General features: G+C 36.9%; 1 protein-coding gene across 10 annotated transcripts; it reads left to right on the top strand.

The window, feature by feature from the left end:
• The first annotated feature begins 429 nt into the window (after positions 1–429).
• Positions 430–18,123, top strand: LOC107793032 (uncharacterized). Of its 10 annotated transcripts, XM_075241413.1 has the most exons (20): positions 430–567; positions 684–761; positions 1,986–2,052; positions 2,909–3,141; positions 4,906–5,038; positions 5,330–5,481; positions 5,876–5,959; positions 6,065–6,127; positions 7,089–7,220; positions 7,300–7,506; positions 9,819–9,938; positions 10,145–10,191; positions 13,126–13,288; positions 13,401–13,538; positions 14,985–15,107; positions 15,209–15,307; positions 15,662–15,751; positions 15,937–16,018; positions 17,096–17,226; positions 17,378–18,123. In XM_075241413.1, the coding sequence occupies exons 4-20, from the start codon at positions 2,998–3,000 to the stop codon at positions 17,519–17,521; spliced, it is 2,052 nt and encodes a 683-aa protein (XP_075097514.1). In that variant the 5' UTR covers positions 430–567; positions 684–761; positions 1,986–2,052; positions 2,909–2,997; the 3' UTR covers positions 17,522–18,123. The 10 variants fall into 10 exon arrangements, 8 of the variants coding, with proteins under 8 accessions (XP_075097514.1, XP_075097513.1, XP_075097511.1 ...); XR_012704100.1 differs by lacking the exon at positions 1,986–2,052 and having other exon boundaries at positions 15,924–16,018; XM_075241412.1 differs by lacking the exon at positions 1,986–2,052 and having other exon boundaries at positions 2,956–3,141.
• The last annotated feature ends 6,269 nt before the right edge of the window (positions 18,124–24,392 follow it).

Genomic DNA, 24,392 nt, shown 5'->3' with positions numbered 1-24,392 from the left:
GGTGATTTGGGAGATTAAAAATGGGTCCAATTAATACTCGTGTATTCCTCTTCTTTTATTTTAAATTCCTTTCTTTTCTTTCTTTTTTTCCTCTCTCTTTTTTTAAATTAAAAATTTTTACAATTAAAAAAAATCCTAAATTATCTAAAAAAATGTGAAATTAACTAATTAACCTATTATAAAATTGTAAACATCACATTAATTCTAAATTAAAAGAGAAAAATCAATAAACTAAAATAAAACAACAAAAATGTAAAAATAAGTTATTTTTGTGATTTTTAAATTTTTATAAAGCAAATAATTACTGATTAATTTTAAAAATATAAAAATAAATCCTAAATGCAATGCATAATATTTTGGTATTTTTTATTTATAATTTAAATAAAAATTAAACAAGCATAGGAATGCAAATAATTAAGAAAATTCCCTAAAAATTATAGCAAATAATCAGCAGAAAACTATTTTGTTAGGATTTTATAGGAGTAAAACGGTGCTTTTGCCTCTGTCTCTTCTCGTATCTCTCTGTTTTCAATCAATCATCCATTTACTTTCAATTCTTTGCAATCGGTAATCATTGTCTTTGTTTTGAGCCTTAAATTTGTCTGATCTCCCGCTCTCACAATACCGCAGTTTGGTTTCTTTTTCTAGGGTTTTGAGTTTGTAAAATTTCTACTTAATTGTAGGGTTTTTGAGTTAGCTGTACGGTAAAGGGAATTTTCCTCTGGTTTCAAGTTGAGTTAATGCAATTGGTTTCCCTCAAGGTTTGAGCTCTTTTTGTAGTTGACGGCTTATATCTCAAATTTTAAAATGTAATGATTAATTGACGGCTTAATTTGGTAGATAATATAACATGATAGTAGTATTTATATTCCTGAAGATTTTTGTCTAGACTGCATCCATGAGAGAGAAGGGTCAGGTAAGGTGGGAACGAGACGAGGAATAGAGGAGTAAAAAAGATGCAATAAATTTGCTTGAAGGCAATACCCGTTCTGAGAGTAAAAAAGCTCCTTTTTTACTTTTTTTTCTCTTATTACCTCAGATGTTTTTCACTTTTAATGAACTTTTATTTTTTGGATCATAAGTAACACAGTTCTTTAGAGTAATAGTTCTTCAATCCCTCATTATTATTTCATTTGATCGTTAAGCATCTCACTTTTGATGAACTTTTATTTCGGATCATTAGGAAAACAGTTCTTTTAGAAGTACTTCCTCAACCCCTCATTAGATTTTCAGTTTGATAAGTGAAGGCCTTTAGTGTCTTCACTATCCTATCTTGTCCCCTTTGGTTCACTTGACCCATTCTTTACATGCCGAACTTTCCTTTTGTGAAAGATCAAGCTGTTATAAAGATATAGCCATTCATATTAATTGTATTTTGTTATTCAACTAACTCTTCACTCTTTTCAATGCGGTAAGGGTGTAGTGTGATGTATGAATTAGGCCCGCATCATGAGTTCCAACCTTCCCGTAGATAGAGGCCTGATATTTAAGTGGTGAAGTGTAGAGGGATGGGTCCAATATCTACTGAGTTTTGAACTATGCTCTTGGCCTTCGAGATTTCTCAGTTATGAAAAAATGTTCAACTTCCGGCCAAATGAATGCCTATTTTCTCTTCCTCCAAAAAAAAAAGTTTCAACTTCGTAATATTTGGAATTTTTTATATTTTTTACGTGTTTATGCATCGGTGTCCGAAGCAACAAAGTTAAATGTGAACTCTGGATGGGACCATAAGGTAAACCCATAACTCGTGAACGATACAACAACAACAAACTCAGTGTAATCCCACAAGTGGGGTCTGTGGAGGATAGTGTGTACATGAACAATATCATGTGCGTATTGTCTCAAACGGTTAATTTCATGGACCTCCCTTATCGTTCGAGGTTCGGTCAGTTCCTCGAGTTCTCAAAATTATATTTACGCTTTAGTTCCTCTTTCATGGATGGTTTTGCTCATGTAGACATAATTATCCTTTTTTGGAATTCAAGGGTGTGGCCTAGTGAACAATGAAGTGGGTTGATAACCATGAGGTCTCGAGTTCAAATCCTAGCAAAGGTAAAATTACTAGGTGATTTCTTTCTATCTGTCCAGGTCTTGGTGGATAGAGTTTCCCGATACTTGTACTGGAGCAGGTACACCATGAAATTAGTCGAGGTGTATCCAACTAGCCTGGATACCACAGTCATCAAAATAAAATATTACCTTTATTTGCCTTGTCACTTCACATCTACGGTCATTCATAAACAACCTCGTTCCTTCAAAAGTGACCATGTTGTGTATTGGAAACCCCAAATGAAAACCAAATAACGGCGTTGTAGGAAAGTACTATGACTTTTTTGTTCCTTTTTGGGTTGATATGTTTCTTTTCTCTCTAGTTCTCTAGCACTAAAAAGGGTTGTATTCTTTGACTCGACTCAATTGTTATTCTGTTTCATGTCATCTCGACTCCAGTATTGTTTCGGTTGTATTTTTTACTCTGATTCAATTGTTATTCTGTTTCATATCATCTCTACAGCAGTATCGTTTCCTTTTGTACCCAATACATTGATGTATTTCTTTCTGGTATCCGAATTTATGATCTTTGTTTGCTTACATTAACTTTTAAAACTTGAATGATGCTTTATGGAAACTTGAATAAATTCAGCCCTCCCGGTCAGGGGCGGAGCTAACCTTACGCTTACGGGTTCGGTCGAACCCAGTAGCTTTTGAGCAGACTCTGTATTTGTCTTGTGAAATTCATGAAATATTACAAATTATTATTTTAGAACCCAGTAACTTAAAAGAGCTAGAATCCCAAACCCATAAGCTTAAAATCATGGCTCCGCCTCTACTCCCGGTTATCGCTTAAGAATATCAGCTTTCTTTTTGGCCATGTTGTTGGATATTTTGATTTACGTCTTATTTGTTGTAGGAACATAATTGTGATGGCTTCCTTGTGGTCCTAATAAATGCTTATAGGCACCTTGACATATGCTTTGTGGTGAGCCTTGAATTGTCTGCATGGATCTGAATGCCTTGCCTCATCCAGAGGATGACGAAGAGATTTTTGGACAACAATTAGAAGATGAACCAGAAGAATTCATTGTGAAACATAGCCATGAACATGCAGATTATGTTGCGAGTGCTGTTGAGATTTCACGACGGGTACGTCTCTGTCTCTACTACTTGCTATATCAACTATTGAGCTGTACTGTTACTTGAACTTGGTTCTTTATTTTATTTTATTTTGGCTCTTTGTTCGATACTTGTCTCCTTTTTGTTGATGTTTCTTTGCTGCTTGTCTTCAGCAGAGTAATAGCCAGCTTAAAGCTTTCTAAAACTGTCTTTCAGGCAAGTTTGGAGACTACTATTTTTAGGCATATTTTCAAACAGATGGAAAGTTACTTGAGAAAGCATCCCAAGTGTTGAATTTTCTTTGTTTGAATATGTCTAAGTGTTGGATTTTCCTTATCCCTTAGAGCCACATTTGGTTACTTGAATTGGAGAATTAATCTCTTCACCAAATTCAGCATAACCAGTACCTTCTTTGGTTGCTTGAATGAGGAGAATTAATCTCCTCATTAAATTTTTATAATCGGTTGGTTGCAATTTCGTATCATCTTATAAATAATACTTTTATATTGTCAAAGGCTCATTTGAGGCGCACTTAAGAGCTGAACCTTGGAGAATCTCAATGTAAGCGCTTCGCCTCATTAGGCTATGCCCCGGTGAAGGCAAAAGCACCAAGCTGTGCGCCTCATTGCCCATAATTCTGTCTTGGATAGAGCTGTTCCAAGCAGTTAAACTAATTGACAACAGGATATGTTAATTGTTAAGGAAATCATTATGGATGAAGTAGTTTTTTTTTTCTTGCATTACATGTGTATTTTTTCCCTTTGTTGTGCCTTTTTAACTGAAGCTCACACTTCAATTGTGCTTTGTCCTTAAAGCCCTGATAGAACTGGAGCCTTTTCTGACGCTTTTCGCTTTTAACAACACTGTAATACTTGCATAAGTTATGCGAAAATCTATGTATTATTCTAATATTCTATGCAGAGTAGAATGTGGAATAAGAATTCTTGTATGAGCAATGTGTGGATTAGACCATTTAAAGACAAAAGTACCCTTAAAGTAAGTAGTTCCTGTATAACAATAATCTCTTCATTATTATTAATCACTGTACAATAATTCTTTCGATTTTATTCACCACATAACAATCCCTGCATTACTATTCCCCACATAAACAATCCATGCATTACCTATCCCAACATTACTTTTCCCCGCATAACTTGTCTCCAAAGCAAACCACACTTAAGCTTAGCACAATCCAGGAGCTTGAGTTGTCTACACTGATTTTTAACCTGAAGCTGCTGTAGTCTTACTGGTATACCGGTGTTGAAGCTACGTCAGTTCGCAAGTGCAGAACATGTTAATCTGAACTCTTATATGTTGGCTCAAGATTCTTGGATGGGGCCTTAGGTATGAAGAGCGTGGATTATCTTATTTTAGATTCTTTTGGTAATTGATTTCCTTTTTTACCCCCTGGTTTGCCAAGCAAGCAGTTTGGGGTTCAGCAAAAAGTATGGAAGGGGGAAGTCATTTAGGTTGTTGAGTAGATTATCCTTTGATTAACGGGAAATTCTGCATTTTGTTGGTAATTTGGTCATCTTCAAGTCAGCTATCTGACTGATCTAATGGGAACATTTTTGGTGCCAACACGCTGTACCTCCTTCCACCAATCTTGTTGGCGGTGGGGGTTGGGAGTTAAAGAAATAGGATTTGCTTCTTTCTGTGGCAGTGGGAAGGGATAGGCGACAGGGGAGTAAGTACCCATAGATGGGGTATGTTCTTGTGAATCTTAATATTGTGGAGACTTGATTTTTGTTTTTGTAGTTTCCATGCCCTCTTTCTAAATGCTATTTGTTTTAGGAGCGGGAGGAAAGGATTCAAAGACTTAAAAGACACCGTCCAGATGATAGACCAACATATCCATCTCAGCCACGAATGCAAGATGAGATTTATCTGACAAAGACACAGAAGCCTAGCAGCAGACTTCCTCCAGGTTACTGGGTTTTTCCTAGAGTGCTAGTTGTATAAGAGCTGTCATGCATGTTTACTCTCTTTCTCTCTCTATCGCACTATCTCTCTATCTCTTTCTCTGTGTCTGTGGATGACTTGTATTAGTCGCAGTTGATTCCTGCTTCCCTCTGTATAGTCCTTTTTTTTCTTTGTCATCTATGTATCTTTAGGTTGCTATTTATTTCAACATAGGTTCTTGTTTCTCTCGCTGTTTCCTCCTTCTTGACTTCCCTTAGTAATATTACATCATTTATCTTGCGGATTGCGGATGCAGGTTGGTTGGATTGTCCTGCATCTGGGCGGGAGATAGGTCGCATTATTCCTTCAAAGGTTCCTCTCGATGAAACTTTCAACTACTGTGTTCTTCCTGGCAAAAGATACTCGTTGAGGCAAGTCCTCCACCAACAGAAAGTTTTGGGAAGAAAGGTGAGCGTGTTAACCTGAATATGGGTCCTTGTTCATCCCCTTGGCGTGGATTTTATCTTGAAAATGTCCGAGTCCTAGAAGGTTTTATGAGGAGAAATTGTATTGCTGTTTGAGGCATTTCTTGTTACATTGTTGGCAGTGCAGTTAATTTGAAAACAATCTGCTGCTTATTAGTTGTTGTCTTAGAGATGTTTTATGTCTTTGATAAAATATAATGACCTGGAGATGTTTTATATCTAACAGGAGGCTTATATTCTCTTTTGTATTGCCACTTAGTATGATAGAATCACTAGATGCCTTCTCAATTTTTTGACTCCTTAGTTGTTTTTGGTTGCCTTGACGTCAAAGCATGTGCATAGGCTACAACTGACTCTTTACATGTTAAAATTTTCAGCTTGGTATGGTGATTGATCTCACAAATACAACGCGATACTATTCATCGTCAGAATGGAGGAAAGAAGACATCAAACATGTAAAGGTTGGTACATGGTAATAACGTCATGGAAGCAAATAGGTGGTGGGGGAGTATTATTTCTCCTTGAATTATGGTGGTTCTGATTTTTTAACTCTTCATGTGTATTAGATTCCATGCAAAGGCCGTGATGCTGTACCTGACAATGAGTCTTGCCATTTATTTGTCTATGAGGTAAGTATATATTTTTAGTTGCAGTTTTACTTGAATTTTTGTGTGAGGATGAGCTTGCTTGCATTACTTACCAGGTAGAAGTAATTATATACCTTTATCATCCCTGGTTAGGTCGGCTCTTGCTCTCTCTGTTACATATTTATTGTGACATGTTACACTTGGTGCGATTATTAACATCTGTTGTTTGTTAATCAAGTGGGGAGAGCACATGTCGTAGTTAGTATGTAATTTTTTCGAGAATAGAAAAAAGAGCTGTTTCGAGAAAGGTAAGGTAGATGTCATTTAAATGTCTATGTTACATTATAGATGTACTCTATTCTTTGAAAGGGGAGCCTTGGGAAACTGTAAGAGTTGTTGCTGTGTCAGTGTGACCAGGAGGTCACGTGTTCAAGCCATAGAAACAAATCTTACAGAAATGCAAGGTAATGCTGCACATTGTAGACCGAATGTGGTCCGGCCATTTCCTAGACCCCGTACATAGCAAGAGCTTAGTGCACAGTGACATACTCTTATTAATAGGAAAAGGAGCATTGTTTGATGCCTGCATGTCCTCCTTGGGTTATCCCAATTCGCACGCTTCTGTCTCAACCATCCCCCAAAAAAGGAAAAAAAGAAAAAAAGGAAAGAGAGAATAATCAAAGCTTGAGTAACTTGAACATCCTTGAGATAAGAGCCTTTTGGGTATTTAGTGCATAAGTTGCGGGAATACTGTCTTTGCAATGAAAACTGTATTTAGTCAGAATTTGTCTCAGATAAAAAAGAATACTATTAGAATATAGGAAAGGTGTTCTGTTAACTTCTAGTTAGGTTTTATAAGCATTAGGAATCACTGCATAGATGAGAAGCACACAGTCATCTGAGTATTATTCTGTTTAAGTGAAGAGAGGTAACTATTTCACATCCTCATTGAATGCCATTTGCTACTGAAAGGAATCAGATTCTAACATTTATGTTCTATCAGGTTTCACAATTTCTTGTCCGTCAGAAAGATGTGAAGAAGTATATTCTTGTGCATTGCACACATGGGTTTAATCGCACTGGGTTCATGATCATTCATTTTCTTATGCGTACGCTGCCGATATCTGTCACTCAGGTAAGGAATTTTGCTATACTGAATAATTATTTCCTCTAATTACACCACATCTCTGAATAATGAGAGTATTTTTATGCAGGCAATCAAAATTTTTGCTGATGCTCGCCCTCCTGGGATCTATAAGCCAGACTATATTGATGCTTTATATGCCTTTTATCATGAGGAAAAACCTGAAATGGTTGTTTGCCCTGTAACACCTGAGTGGAAAAGGTCTTCTGATCTTGATTTGAATGGCGATGCTATGCCGGATATCGATGATGATGGAGGTCCTGCGATTTTGTTGCCTGTATGTGTTTCTGAAGAAAACGTTCCCCTTGATTCTTCGCACTTTATTCATGGGTGAAGTGTTTGGTTGATTCCCTCTCTGCTGAAATCTTAAGCTTCGGTTTTGCACCAGGACTGTTTTAATTTGAATGTAAACACTGAGCTATTTCTACCATTCTAGTGGCTCTCAACATTAGAATGTGAAACCCATCTCTTTCTGATACTTTTATGGTGAGAAAGCTATGAATTCTGATTTTGAGTGCAATATTAAGCTTGATTTTGAAAACCACGAATTTTATGACATTCCCGAGTCTTTTTGCCAGCAGAACTTGTAAATGAGAGACTCTTGAATTTATGACCTTGCAATACTTGGGATGCAATCTGCCGAAGCTTCTTAAGAGGCATCATCTGGCCATTAAGCCTGATTGCTTATCAAGGCTACTTCAGCCACCTTATATGAGTCTCCTTCCGTCAAACTTGAGATGCCTTCCATGTCTGGTCTTAATATTGAGTATGCCTTCTTTTTGCCTCGGTAAAATTTGAACCAGCAAATATTGATATGGTATTCTTAGAGTGACAACTTCTTTTCCTTAGGATCCTGATACTATCAATCAATCAACTATGCTTCAATCTCAAACTAGTTTTAGGTCAGGATCTGACTCCTATGTAATTTTCTCTATTCCACCCACTTTCATTGGAATGATAATAGAAAAATGATCTCTGATACTCCTTTATCTATCCATTTAATTAAGTCTGAGATAAGTACGCAAAAGTTAATGCTTAAGAAATTTTTGTTCATACCTTCCATTTTCTTCTTCTTGTCCAACATGAGTGCCTAAATGTGACGTAAAGATTTTCTACTAGAAAAAATGGAAGGAGGAGGAGGATGAGGATTGTTGGTTCTTGTCAGATAGAGGGATTTGTCATATAGTTCCTCTGAACTCAGTATATTGCTATATTTCTTATTTGCATTTTTAGCTTTTGTGCCTTCATGCTGTTAGCTATTCATTTTTGAACAAGCTTTTCCTTTTTTGAACAAGCATGCTGTTCCCTATTCATTGTCCTTCTAATTAAAGGAAGACTTGCTCAAGAAGATATCTAGTTTTCTTAAAAGCTTGACAAGGTGCTAAAAAGTGGTAGAAGAGATCTAACTTTGCTTAGAATCTATGTTGCTCGGATCCTCCAAAATGCCACTAGGTGTGTGTCGGGTCCTCCAAAAGTTATGCATCTTTGGAAGATCCGTAACCGATGCGGCGGAATTTTGAAGGATCCAAACATAGCTTAGAACTTAGAAAAAGCATTTCAGCTTGGTAAAGAGTGTTTCGGATGAGAAATTGGAAGAATGCACATCCAAATAGTGTCATATTTGCTGACCTTCTAAAACATAAATGAGGTTAGTCCTCCCTTTTCTCTAATCTTTCACAGGGAAAGTACATTTTGGTGTTTATATGCAATCACCACTGCCCTCTTCTTTTAAGCTTTAATCTTTGGGTGCTTCCTACCAAAATGGTTGCAGAATGGTTAAATTTTAGGATCATATTCATAGAAGAAAGAGTGTGGGCAGACATTCAACTATATATATTTTTCGGTGCACGATTTGATTCACCTTTTGCTGTTTAAAAGTTTAGATTCCCAAAAGGCAAACTTTGACTGCGAGGGCCAGAGAGTTGAGCAAGAGAGGTGGGCCTGCTGGAGTAGAGAACAGGGTGTGGGCTGGGCCAGGAGAGAAGGAGGTGCTTTGTTTTGGGGGGGGGGTCGCGAGGAGTGTATTTAAGTGAGGAGGAGGTCTTTGGCATGCTGCAACTATAATCAATCTTGATTATAAATTACACCCCGCATTCTGGATGTGAAATCATGCTGTTCTTTTAGTACAACAACTAGTTCTTTCTTGATCTGGCCTAATCTACTACTCTCTCCATGCTGAGAAACCAGATTTTGCTTTTCTTTTGTTCTGTCCCGGGAAACATGGCCTCCTTCATTAAATGAAAAGTCTTTCTCTGTCCAAAAATTCAAAATATGAAATAATAAAACTTACATTACTTAAAACTTGATTTGACATCTTACCAGCTAGCTGTTCCACTTGGCACTTGCCGAATTTGTCTAAAACAAACAATTTTCAGTAAAACTTTATGTAATAATCTATTCAAACGATGCTGGTCAAACTAGGAGTATAGATCTCAGCATGATAATGCTGATATCACGATTATAGCTCCTCGTGATTACATCTCTGTACCAACATGTTGGAGTTTTGGCATCTATACTTCGGGCTTGCAGTAAGGTTTATCCTTACAGAGCTTTTAGAATTTCCTCATAACTCATTTTCTACCTTTTCAGGATAATCGCGAAACACAAATATCATTGTCAAATGATGACATCCTGGGTGATGCAGTCCCACAAGATCAGCAAGGTGATTTGCGACAGTTCTGTTATCAAGCACTGAAAATGGCCCCAAGGGTATGAATTTTGTGGTCGGTTCATTTGGTGTCTTTCTTTTATAGTTGGATGGAATCTGTATACAGTTCTGTTTATGCGCATTCTATATTTTTTGGTCTTGCTATGGACTCACTTTCTGTTGTGCAGTTGTGATTTCTGCAAAGTAGTGATCTCTGTTCTGTTCTGTTCTATTCTAACTCTTAAGTCCTTTTGTATTTGTCTTTCAGGGCAGAGGCACGCATTTTCCTGGCTCACATCCAGTCTCTCTTAACAGGTTTGATTCGAGTCATTATTCAGGAATCTGTAACTTTATTATATGTTTTTGCTGTAATAGTCATGTGTCACCTTATGTCTAGCATTTTGTGCTTAGCCATGCATACAAGAAGCCGCTGTTCACCCATTGATTGTAAAGAACAAGTAAATCCTCACACTTTGGTCCACCTAAATCTGAATAGAAAGTAGGAACTACAAAAAAGTAATTATTATAAAAAAGAGAGAATATTGTACATAAAATCCATTCCTGATACATGACATTTATCTACATTTCCTGGATGGTGCTGAAATGATGATAGAAATCTTGCTATGTGATGTAACATGTTGATTGTCTTTAACATTTGGATAGTGGCAGTAATATTTCGGACCTCTTTCATCATGCGGATGCGAGCAATAGCCATATATTTCTGACCAATATGGTATATGCTCAAACATTACGTCTCTTCAAGTAGATTTTTAGTTTAGGAGGTGTACCTAATACTTAAGAATTTCCAGTTGGCATATCAAGCTGAAGACTGTATTTGTAAGTGTGAATTCCGTTACTTGCAGAGAATTTTATTTTGACTCACACAACCAACAAAATTTGTATGACACTAACTTAACTTGACAAGTGGAATGCAGTAGCTCCCTTGTTAGCCTTGTCTCTTTCAACATAGGTTCTTGTCCCCCACCCCCCAAACTTCTATTAACTAGATCTTTGCTCTTCAATGTAAACCAGCGGAATGCAAAACTAATTCTGCTAAGTGCTAACAAAGCAAACCCATGGATTTGGCAAATCGAATTCGCAAGTAAGCAAATGAAACCATATCTCTCCGACAAATGTATTTTACTTTTAACTACCCGCTCAACCAGAGACCTCGAGAATCCACGCGACCTTAAACAAGGATCTTTGGATTACAGAATTTGGGTTTCTGTTCTCCGGAATGATTTTTCTTTTTGCGAAAAAGGGAGGGTAAAAATTGAATGTCTACATGTTAGTTTACTCTCACAAAGGTTGCTAATCGGCATCATTAAAACAACTTGTCATGCTCTTTTTTCAATTTTAATAGCTTAATAAATTTTGTTCATTTATTTTTAAACGATCACACCCCTTCGGGATTCAGACCCTTCTGCAATCCTACATGTCGCAGGATGCTTCGTGCATTGGGCTACCCTTATTTTTTATCTAAGATTGAATGAGTTCTAGAGTGCAAAAATAAATAAATGATTGTTTTAGATGCGTAATCAATGATTTTATGAATACTTGCACTAAGCCAGTGCTAAAAGACATCATTACAAAAAGCGCAGTTCCTCTATCGTATCTTGAAATCCAACTTCATCATGTACAATAAGCAGGCTGCACCAAAAAGCTTGCAAACAAATACATCTTCGTTTAAGGCTATGTATGTTTCTCCTGTTGCCTTCAAAAATTCTGCTATTTCTTTCAAACCAAAGAGTCCACCAAATCTTGAGGAATGGTATTCCTAGTCGTTTGTGATTTCTTGCGCAATCCCTCTTGTGTTCCACAGCATTGCAATAGCTCCAAAATGGATTTTGGCATTGTCCACGACATGCCAAGTATTGCCAAAATCATGTTCCACAGTTGTCTAGTAACTCTACATGCAAGAAGGGGTGGCCAACATCTTCGTAGTGTTCTTCGCACATTGGGAACCTACTGCAAAGCTGAAATCCCCTCTTTTGGAGGTTGGAATAAGTGAAAAAGCTTCCCTAGCCACAATCCAAGAGAAGCAAGAGACTTGCTAAGGAGCATTGCTAAACTAATTTTTTTTCCAAGGCCAATAATCCCTGTAGTTACTTGATTCCAGCAAACTGTAACAACTTTTGACTGGAAAGAGACCTTTGGAATGCCCCTTCCATCTGGTAGAATCTATTTTATTGTGGTCCAAAGCTATGGTGCCTAGTAGCTGAAGCAAAAGACATAAACTTACCACTTCCCAATCATTTAAGTTCCTTCTAGGAAAGAGATTCCAGCCTTGCGTTGAATAAAATTCAGCAATTGCCCCATTGTGCAACGAAGAAATACTGTAGATATCAGACAATTGATCTTTAAGAGGAGTGTGGCCCATCCATGCATCTTCCCAGAACCTTATTTTCCTTTCATTTCCAAGGATGAAGCCGATATTTGCCTCAAATTTGTTCCAACCTCCTGTAATATGCTTCCAAATTCCAGTGCCATGAGGTGCTTGTGGATGTTTTGGTGCACCATTGATTCTCAAGTTTCCTATCAACTCATCTAGTGAAATTTTATCCAACTCCTTGGCTTCCTGAATGGCTGTGACTTTTGTTTCCCATGAAGCAGGAAGAATTCTTAAAACTTTGTAATCAGTTCTTCAGAAGTGAACACTTTCCCAAGTGACTTTAATTCATTTGTGATAATGGTGAATCTGGTAACCATCTCCCGAATAGGCTCTGAGCCTTTCATTGAGAATAACTCAGTTTCTCATTAGCATTTCAATTCTTGACCTCTTCACCTGATTTGTCCCTTCATGAGTCGTCTGAAGAGCATCCCAAATTCTTTAGCATTTGAGCAGGATATCATCCTGTTGTATTCATCAGGACCAAGGCCACAAATAAGAATTTTCTTGGCCTTAACATTCCTTTCCATCATCCTGAAATCTGATGCTATAAATTCATAGGGGTCTTTGGGTACATCTTCTTTCTGCTCATTTTGTTTGGTAGTAATAAGAGGTTCTCTTTATTCTGCATGATAGCTTGTCCATCTAATGTGTTTAGAGTAGTTGTATTTTCTTTAGATGTCTTGTACAAATTTTACTCACGGATGATAATGTTATGTGTCTTCATATTTGAACGTCATATGGGTTTGGACATGGATGCTAATATTCTCTGAAAAAACAATTGATTGGTAGCATCCAACACAAAGCAAGGACCCATCTATTAGAGTTCATCACAAGGTAATCTTTGTCATGATGTGCAGGGACAACTTGCAATTGTTAAGGCAGCGCTACTACTATGCCACTTGGAAGGCTGATGGGACACGGTATATGATGCTGATCACGATGGGTGGTTGTTTCTTAATTGATAGACATTTCAACTTCCGAAGGGTTCAGATGAGATTTCCGTGCACACACACTGATGAAGTATGCCACTCAGCTATTAGGATGTTATGATTTTTTTTCCTCCTTTTATATCTCACTGTTTGATATTTTCTGTTTATGATTTGTCATATGAAATTCTCGTTCTCTCTCCCAGGGTGTAGCCAAAAGGGTCCACCACTTCACTTTGCTTGATGGGGAGATGGTAATTGATACTTTGCCTGGCACACAAAAGCAAGAAAGAAGATACCTAATTTATGATATGATGGCCCTCAACGGTGTGTCTATCGTAGAGGTTGGATTCTTCTCAGGAAACCACTTTCCTTTTCTTCTTGAAAAATTAATGTTGGCTTTACCTACAGGGGCTTTTGGTTTCTGTATCACCGGGAATTATACCAGTATTGGCTTTACCACTTTCCTTTTCTTCTTGACAAAATGGGCTATTCCCTTTTTAGTCCGTTCCAAAAACATTTTGTCTCTCCCTAAATGTTGTTTCGTGGTAGAAGTGTATGACTTTCTTTTATGTTACTTGAGGTCGTGTTAGTATTTATTTTGATAATTGAGAAATCCCAAAGGGCCAATGGCTCACGGTTCGGAACTTGTTAGTTAATGCGCCCGTACCACTAGCCATCTCCACTTAAATACCAGGCTTTTGATTGGCGGGGTTCAAACCAGTGGCGTGTGCCTAACCCACAAATTACACGCTGCGCAAGTCTTGGGGGCATGTTGAAAGTCATTTATGCTTTGTGAATTTTAGAAGATTAGGATATTTTGACTTCTTTTGTCCCAGAGGTATTGTACCTCTTGATTTCTTGAAAGTTGCGTGTTATCTCTACTAATTGGTGTTTAGTTCCTTTATGGGATAATAGTAATGGTGATTTGTTTAAACTATTGTTAGTGAGAAATCTGTTGTTTTCAGCATCGAAACTCAAATGGATATTGGACTGCCCTCTGTAGAAAATGGAGCTGCAGGGACACATAGCTTCATTAGAATTTTTAAAGTGGATGAATGCTAATATGCTTTTGGTTTGGGAATGGCTTAGAACTTGTTTACATTGTTTTCATCATGTGGGAGAGCTCCAGCTGGCTATGGTGTCACCAACTAGTATGAGGCATTTACTGCCTTGATTAGTTGGTGAATTTTTGTTTCTTTATGGTATTTGAGGTGCATCTCAGCCATGTGGTTACCTAAGACGGTGATCAATCAATCGATCCCAAACTAGTCGGGTCCTCCGTCATACGGCAATTTCTCCTTCTGCTAAATTTAAAAAGTTATTTTGTGTTTACTGCAACTAGAGCTCCAACACCCTAATAGAAGCGGGCGGAAGAAAGATATGCATCAGTCCAATGCTTATCAGTAAAACTATATGTACACGTAGTACTCATATTTGTACTGTCTATACTGGCACTATTTACTTCATGGAGCAAACAAAGCACGAGCATGTTTCGTGTACTTTCGATCATCTTGTTCTCTTAATCAGCTGTGTGCTGTGGGGTGATTATATTTTTGTATACTAAATGAAATAAATGTTGGAGATCAAGAAACTTATGTATCTAAAATGCCTTTTCAATTATCTTTCTCACTCTGGTTAAGCTTTACCCACTTCACCTCATTCTGTTTGGCTTGTAGTTAAGCTTTACCCACTTCACCCCATTCTGTTTGGCTTGATTGCCTGCTTTTTTCTGCAAATATCATCTTTCCATTGATGTTGCTCATTCTCTGTTTTGGTATTTCTTACAGCAACCCTTTTGTGAACGCTGGAGAATGATTGACAAAGAAGTGATCGGGCCAAGGAATCATGAACGCCAACATATATGCCAGAGTGGAAACCCTTACTATAGATACGAGTGTGAGCCTTTCAGGGTATGTTTTGTCGACTTTGGAGTATAGTACATAAAAGCCACTTTTTCAACTATCATATTATTTCGAGCTAATGTGGTTGCTGAAATCTCAACGTCTGCCAGATGAGGAGGAAGAATTTTTGGCTGCTCTCTACTGTCAGAAAAGTACTCAAAGAACTTATTCCAGAGCTTTCACACGAAGCAGATGGTCTTATTTTTCAGGTTCTAAAGAGTGACAAATCTTTAGTCATTGCACTGAATATTCTCTTGTTACATTGTTGTATTGGATTTCCCCGGAGGAGTTAAGTTTTTACTTCACTTCAGATATCTGATGTCTCCAAGTTGTATGGCATGTATGTCTTGGTTGCTTTGTTGGGGAACTCTATTTGGAAGATGTTTTCAACTTTTTTTCTCCATTTATGTTGTGTTGCAGAGAAGTATTAGAGATGCTAGCACATCCTCATTTATTTAATTGACAGATGACATGTTTATCGCTAACAGAAACAAGAGACATAAATCGTACAAATCTAATCATTTTAGGTTCTTGACACAGCTACTGTTTTCTTTCCTTTTTAGGGTTGGCTAGATCCTTATGTTCCTCTCACGCATGATGGTCTGTTGAAGTGGAAATACCCCGAGATGAACTCGGTTGACTTCCTGTTTGAGGTAGTGTTCTCTGCTCTCTTAGTGACTAGAGCTGTTTCCATTTCCTCTTTGCCGTTTTGGTTCTTATTTTTGCTTTGTAGTTACCCCTTGACCTGTCAAATGTCATTTGTCTTCCACTGTTTATGTGGAATGGCAGCTGTTAAACGAATCATGCTTTATTCTCTCATATTAGTGTGATAAAACAGGTGGTCGACAGTCGTGAATTGCTTTATCTACATGAACGAGGGAAGAAGAAACTGATGGAAGGGAATAGAGTTGTTTTCCCAGGTTAGAAATCCCCTGTTGTATTAGTTATGCTCTCGTGGTATCACGCGGGAAGGTTTCCCTCAATCTGGGGTTTGGTTGGGAATATAGGAGGCGAATATCATCTGCATCCCATGCTTGTTTAGTTTTATTGACTTAACCAAAAAAAGAGTTCTGTCTTGTTTATTTTACCTGACCTGGATGCATGTGATTGCTTAGTAAAACTTCTAGGTGGATGCTGTTTTGTGAGGAATCGGATGTGGTTCGCGTATTTGAGTGAGTAACCCGCATTCAATGTGTGATCTAGTGGAGGCTATTTCACGACTTGCTCTGTTTCTATTGCCAAGATTCCTTTTTTGATACTTGTGAGTTGCTATGTAGTAGTAAGATTTTGGATAAAAATTTCTGTTGGTACGCTGTGGCTAAACTAAAGGCAGCATTGCTGTTTGACAACTGATCCTCTTCTAATCCAACCTTCCACTAAGTTCAAGACACATAATCTTGTTTTTTTAACTTTTTTGTTCTTTTATAGTTGGTTCTTAGTAGTGAGAACGTGGATCATCCACAACTTGAAATTGAATCAGTTGCTAAAGTTGAAAAGGTCGGATATGTTAGTGGGATTATTTGGAATTTACAGTAAGGTTCTCAATGGATCAAGTGCCAGTAGAAGATTGTTTACATTTTCAGGAAAAGTACATGGAAGCACAGATATGGGAATTCCTTGTTGCACGTGACTGTGAACCAGATAATCCACATTTAGGGTGTCACATTTGTCTTTATGTGAATTTCTGATTAACATGATCATGCTTGTCAGAATAGGATGTGCACCTCTCAGGCTTTTGACAGGAATTCAACAGCTTTGTTTCTTCTCTTGCTCTTTAAAATGGTCTTTCCAATAGTTGGTTCTTGTTGCTTGGAGTTACTGATACTAGCAGTGATGATATAAACATCCAGCGAAATGTCTATTCTGCTGTCCTTGTAGACGCATATCTGAGCAGTTCTCCTGCACTTTATTTTGTATCCCGTGAACTCGGGTTTCCTGCTTGGCTGGCGTTTATACGCTGGTGCATGTTCTGAAATTGGTTTCTTTCATGGTTACAGATAGTTCTGACCCGTCAGATTACTTGGGTAAAATAATAGAGTGTTCTTGGGATTCCAATAACCAAGAATGGGTGTGGATGAGGACCAGAATTGATAAAGGAACTCCAAATGATTACAACACGTACAGGAAGGTACTTGCTTTATCGGCAAATACTAAGTTCACGGGTTGATTTATTTTATACGTAGACTTGTGCTTTAACATAACCTTTTCCATATTTTGTCATATATTAGATAGTTAGCAATGTAGTAGACTAATTTCGGTTCCTGTACGACAAAATTCAGGTTTTGAGAAGTATTACTGACAACATCACTGAAGAAGTGTTGTTGAATGAGATCTATGAAATCATTCGACTGCCAATTTATGTGGAAGGGATACAGAATGACAGCAAAGCTCACCATCACTCTAGCTCAGTACGACGTAGATGAATGAATTTGATTGAGAAGTATTACTGACAACATCACTGAAGAAGTGTTGTTGAATGAGATCTATGAGATCATTCGACTGCCAATTTATGTGGAAGGGATACAGAATGACAGCAAAGCTCACCATCACTGTAGCTCAGTACGACGTAGATGAATGAATTTGATTAAGTAGATGGCATTATTATTGGAGGAAGCTAGTGATCGGATTAACTACTCATTGGAATCGCCTTCTGAACTTTGCCGTGTTCATGTTTCTCAACAAAAGGGTCTTCATAAGCATCCTTAGTCCCTAGGCGTGTAGTGTGTGCTAACTGGTTATATTGTATGATCCAGTTGGGACACTGTAAACTTAGTTAGTTGACTCGGGTCTCTGAGTCTTTAGTTCTTCCTCATTATAGTTTGAAATATCGAGGGAATTAGCAACAAGGTCGTATGTATATTAGTTTAGGTTATTCTCCTTTTTTTTGGGTCTCTGTTTAGTTGTCTAAGGTAGGCTCTCTCTAGTATTAGCGAAACTTCAAGCTTTATCTTATCTATTCCCTTGTGAATATGCGTCTGTTGTACAAGTAATTTTTCATTATCATTTGCTCCTGTCCTCCCTCCAATTGAGCTGAATGTCCTTGGCCATGAAAATATTGAAAGTACAATTTGGCTTTTGACATTACTGCCGGAACATCCTTCGGTGATAACGTATTGTGTTATATTCAAAGCAATGACATTAAGGAAAATCGTCAATAAAATAGCTTGGTGCGTAAAATATTTGGAATTCAAAACAAGTGAATACTAGAAAGCTTTTCTATTTAGCCTTAGGGCAAAGATGTTAATTGTGGTTATAAAAGCTTCGCATTGACTGTAGAATTAAAAGTTTAAGTTAAATTTTGTTCAAATTTAGAAGGATCATTCTTCTTATAATCGACCAAAAAGTAAATAGGATAACATAAGCTGGAATTAAGGGAATAATATTTTTGTAGCCTTTTCCCATGCACCATATTATTTCGAATTAGCTTTTGCTTTAGCCATGTTATTTGAGCAAACACCAAAGAATTCAAAATAGGCCATTGATCACCTCACTACTCTGATTCCTTTGGCATCCTCCACCACCTGCGGGGCCAAGGTTGCCTTTGCTGCACCCATCTGTATTGAGCTTGACTTGTCCATCAGGTGGTTTCAACCATTTCACAGGTATGATGTTAGAGTATTACACTAGAATACTTACCTGAGTGAGCGTTTTTTTTTTTTTTTTGGAACCTTAGAAAATTCGCAGCCGCTACAGCCTTTGCCACAGCCTCTGCCTTTCGGGTGAGGGTGAGCACTCTGTGGTGAGCTGAATGTGATCATTGGTCTCAGCTTTAGATGATATGCAGTAGATGGACCTAGATGGTCAGATCTTCTAAGAGCTTCATATGCAGGGAGTCTGTTTCTCAGCGATCTCATCATAAAGAATGAGATTTTGGAAGGTCTTCCCTTGTGCCAGATTTTGGTAGCAGGGAATGTAGTGGCCCTGGTTTGTTTAAAATCTAGCCTGACCTGCATGTAAATAAGCCAGATGTAGTGTTGCTCCATATAGGAAGATTTTTGTTCTCTACATCAGGTGTCTTAAGATGTGAAATAGAATTGAGCAGGTTTCAGTTCCATTTTAAAACTTTTGAGTAATTACAAGTTGACTTTTGGGAATTTGGGTATTACATGAAGGACTTATCCAACAAATTTTGTTTTAATTTGAAAAAGTCTTTGGGGTTTACGCCGTGATAATAGGTTATATAATTGTTATTTACACCATAATTGCCCATGCTTTGTTGTTGTTTTATAATGTAAGTTGCCAATAAAATGCTTTAATTAATGCTATTTGGTTTCGCAGGGAATATAAGATGTGAGGAAGCAACATGAAGTGTTTAGAGGCAATAACGTGAAGAAAACACCCACTCAAGAAGTACCCAAACACAAAAGAGCAAAAAGAGAAGGAACACGGAGACAAAAAAGGCCCAGCATACTCACCGCGGTTGCCACCGCGGTCCATGCCGCGGTTGCCACCGCAGTCCATGCCGCGGTTGGAGTCAGTGTTTTCCGCGGTCGGCGCCGCGGCCGCGGCGGCATGTTCACAGTCCAAAAATTTAAGGGGCCAAAGTGTCAATTCGGGAAAGCTTTTGTAAAACCGTTATAAGATGTAGGAAACTCGCCCAAGAGAAGGGGGGCTTATTTTGGAGATTACTTTTGCAAGAAGAACAAGTGTGAGAGATCACCCAAAACATCATAGTTCTTATTCTCTTCTATTTTTCTTGCAATTTTCCATTATGAATATTTTCGTAGTTTATTCTTACGTTGTCATGAGTAGTTAAATACTTTAATCTAAGGTTTTGGTGAAACCCGTTGGGGATGACTTTGTTGTGATAGTAATATAGTTTGAATTGGTTGTTAATCTCTATTTGTTCATCTACGTTTTGATTGTGGTTAGTTGAAAAGGCCCTCAATTATCCGTTCCTATTTGTTATGTATCTTCTTGAGAGAGAGTGCATATTTAGGTAGTTGTTTGAACAACATCACTCCCGGAGTATAGACGAGAGTCATAACCGAGGGTTTAGAGGTTGGATTAGAGATAACGATACCTTGGGTGCAATCTAAAAGAACGGTAATGTGAATCTAGCTAGCGTAGCTTGAGAGAGTGCGTCTAGTAAATTATCATAATTGTTTGAGAGAGATTTATGATAGCTGGAGAGTTCTTGATTGATAGAGACAACTAAGGCATCACTATAAGAAACATACAACCAAGGAAATCACCAACGGGGGAAACCATTACCTTAGACCTTATTCCAACTGTTTACACATCAAACATAGTTAATTTTCAGCTGTTAATTATTTTCAGTTTTTAGTTGTTAGAAATATCATCAATTGTGAATTACAAAGTTTGGGGAAATTGATTCTGTGAATTTAGTAAATCCGACAAAAGTAATTGATAGGTTAATTCTCTGTGGTTCGACTCTGGGCAGAATTACTCAGATTATATTTGCTACGTCCGTGTGTGTCCTTGTATAAGGCATAGTTGGCGTTATCACGCCGCACTACAAAAACGCACCTCAATACCCGGGCGTACGCTCCGAATTGCTGGGTGTATGCCTCTTGAGACTTTCGCCTCCTACCATCGCCTCGGAGAATTTTTGGTGCACCTTACCCCAAGGCTCGCCCCGAGGCTCGTCCCAAAAACACCTTTTACAACACTGGGTTCAAAGGGATATCTTGTTCAAGCTTATCAATGTTCCATTGACCATCTAGAATAAAATAAAAAACAGTTTCTCTTCTTTTGGAATCTGATTAGACACTAAACTGCCAAGTGGACCCAGTCCAGTCTAATTATCCCACCAAAATTCCATTTTTTCTATCTTCTAGGTTCCACTTAATACATGGTTCAGTGTTGTCCTTGATATCTATTAGTCTCTTCCAGATTTGTGAGTTTCCATTATTCCATGTAGCTGCAATTGGATGAGTGTTATAGCAGTATTTGGCTTTAATAAAATTCATCCATAGAGATCGCATGGTCCTTATGTTCCACCAGGCTTTAGATGGAGGGAAATGAAAATTTTAAGTGAAATTTTAAGTTCCCCCTTGATGAAGGAACATTGTCCCATATTGGAAGAGGAAGAGGTTTTTTATGGGTATATAAGCAATTGCTCTTCTTCTAGCTCTTAAAGAGTTGAGAAGAGGGCAAGCCTCGCTCCGTCGTCGCTCGGCTTCAAATTGATTTTTTGGACCAAATTTATTTGTTAATAGTAAAATATTAACAGAAATGTTATTAAATATTCGATTTAATAACAGAATATTAATATTAAATCCAATCCGTTTTTCAGTTGTGTAACTGAAAATTAAACTACCCTCTTCAATTTTCCCTCTTTATTGTTGAGTAAATAGTCATTTATGTTATGGCCGTTTTGCATAAACAGTCATCCAACTTTGGCTATAAATACAAGTCTATTCTCTCAGAATTTCCATACGATTTTCTGAGTTTTTCCTCCTTCTTCTGCATACTTTTAACATCAAACAAAGCAACAATAAGTGTGATTTGCTACCGAACTTTGTGTTCGCTGAAACATTGGGTTTGAAGTACCACTACACCAGTGTGTAATTCGTTCTATCCTGGGAGGAAATAATCCATAACCTTGGGTATTAGGAGGGGATTAAATTCCTTAAGGAAACACTGTGAATTCAGTGGGCTCGAATTGATTTTTGTTTCTTTACATTTTCTGTTTATATATTATTTTATTTTATTTTCCAGAATTAATTTACAAATACAGCTTTCTAACAATTCTCCGACAAAGGATGTTCAATATATGTTATATACCTTTAAAACCTAATATTTTATCTATATACACAATATAATTTTTCGACAAAGGGTGGTTAATTGACCACCCTTAGGCCAATGTGGCTTCACCCCTGGCTGCAAAAGCATTTGAGATGTTCTCAATGCAGCGGTGTAGCTTAAGCGGTATCACGTAACACCGCTTCATCAATTTTTTTTCGTAATCTGTATGTATAAATAATAAATCGTGACACCGCTTTATCAATTTTTTTTCGTAATCTGTATGTATAAATAATAAATAAAATTAAAATATTTGGTATAAATATAAAAGATGATATCGTTTGTTGTTACAATAATTTATTCATTTGTTCACTAATTCAAATACTGACGCCATTAAATTAAGTTCTTGCCTACGCCACTACCTCAATGGATCTAGAACCTGCAACTCCCCCTCCTTTTCATAGCACGTAGAAGTCCGAGAGAACTAGTGAAACTTGTTCTTTTCCTCATTATTCCCACTAAGGAAGTTACAACATTATTTTTCTATGTGTTGGATGACAATTTTGGGTAGGTTAACAGTAATAAATAGGATGTGCACGAATTTTATATAGAACCGCCTTAATAAGGACAATTTTGCCACCAAAGAACGTATTCTTTCTTTACCAGCCCTGTATTTTCCTACATATCTTAGCTGTAAGATCATTAAAATATGTCACCTTCTTTTCTACCTATGTATGTAAGAGCTCCTACGTAGGTAAAGGGAAAGGGCCTATTAGCAAATCTTGTCTAGTCCTTGACTTGATTGATCCTCATAGTCTCAGCCTGTTTGGCCAAGTTTCTACATTCAGCTTATTTGGAGAAGTTGTTGTGTTTGGCTGATTAATTTAAAAAACACTTATGAGTAGCAATTAGTGTTTGACAAGCTTTTGGAAGAAAAAAAGTACTTTTGAATTGAAGCAAAAATAAATTTGAAGAAATAGAAAAAAGTAGCAAAAATAATTTTTTTAAAAAGCGTTTCTGAAAAGAAAAAAAAATATTTGGAGAAGTTTGGCTAAACAGGCTATAAGACTGATATCCATGGAAGATTTGCTAATCTCAAATCAGAACAGAACCAAAAAAAATGCCATATATTGAGTAAACTGAATACCCAATTTAGACATAAGGGTGGCTAAAAAAGATTCTTTAATTAGCAAAACATGACTATCATATCTATTAATCATGCCGAGTGAAGAAAAGAATTTTTCAATTCTTGGTGAAATTTTAACTTCTAACGAGTAATAAAGGTAAACACAATAGATACTAGCGACCTCTATTTGAATTATCAACTATTCAAAAGATAGACAATGAGTTTAAATGCATACAGAAGTGAGATTTCATGTAGTTGATTATCTGATCATCTTTTCAGAAATATTAGAATATTCATCTTGGCATTGTTTAATGATTTGGACAGATGTTTAATTAGTTAAGAGAAAAGAATAATGTCATCTGCAAATATATAATGAGTGATGCAAGGACCTCTTTTCTTTATATTATATGGTATGAAATCTGGCATTGAGCAACCCTATTTAGCGTTTTAGATAGTAGTTCAGAAGTTAGACAAATTATGATGAAGAAGATAGTATCTTTGATCTCTTCTTCTGTAGGTGTTCTAGTTAGATTATCATTCTCATCTTCAGAAACAATTTGAGTGATGCAGTCAAGCAATGGTGAAGCCAGAAATTTTCTCAAGAGTGTTTAAACTTGAAAAAGTAAAAAAAAAAATCGACAAAGAGTGTTCAATATATGTTACACAAATCTAAAATCTACTACTAATATTTTTCCTATATATATAGTGTAATATTTCGATAAGTGTGGTCAATTAACCGCCGCTAAGACTATGCGGCTTCGCCCTTGCAATCAAGTTTCCTCTGAGATTTTGTCTCTATCTTTTACCCACTGATCATTATCTGTCTTGATTCTATGTATAGCCACTTCCTCTTTCTTATTGTTGCTAAAGCATGGAAGACGCTAGTGCTAAGGTCTCGCCCTTTTGCCAACTTCAAGTTAACTTTCTCTCTCCAGTAGGCCTCTTTTAACTTCAACATCCTAGTAAGTTTTGCCTTCTTCTCATATAGGTCCACTCTCAGTTTTTCAAATTGTTCTTCCAATTGCTCCACTTCGTTTTCCATGTTCTTAGTGCTGACGATCAATTGTGGCTCTACTTTTACTAATTAATTTTTTTCTATGCTTTCTAGTCGATGATAATTTACCAAAATATATTTAACTTATTTTTAAATATTTATCCAAAATATTTGGTGCATTTAATTGATTTGAGTATATTTATATTATTATAATCACATAGTCTTATACAAATCTACGCATTTTTAGCTATTAGTTATTTAAAAAATATCCCTCTAATTATTATTTGTCAAATAAACACCAAGTATTGACTTGAATCTACAAAAGCATATATATAGTATAAATTATTAGGAATGAGGAAGTTTAATTAAAATTAATTTTAAGTAAAGAGAGGCCTAAATTCGAAGTATGCTATCTGTGCAAAAGCAAATTGTTATTCAAAAGGCTAATTTTGAAATAATTTCATGC

Source organism: Nicotiana tabacum, chromosome 20, assembly GCF_000715075.1.
Source record: "Nicotiana tabacum cultivar K326 chromosome 20, ASM71507v2, whole genome shotgun sequence".
NCBI classification, from domain to species: domain Eukaryota; kingdom Viridiplantae; phylum Streptophyta; class Magnoliopsida; order Solanales; family Solanaceae; genus Nicotiana; species Nicotiana tabacum.
Note: the sequence above shows the minus strand (reverse complement) of the source record. Positions and strands in the feature narration are given on the sequence as shown.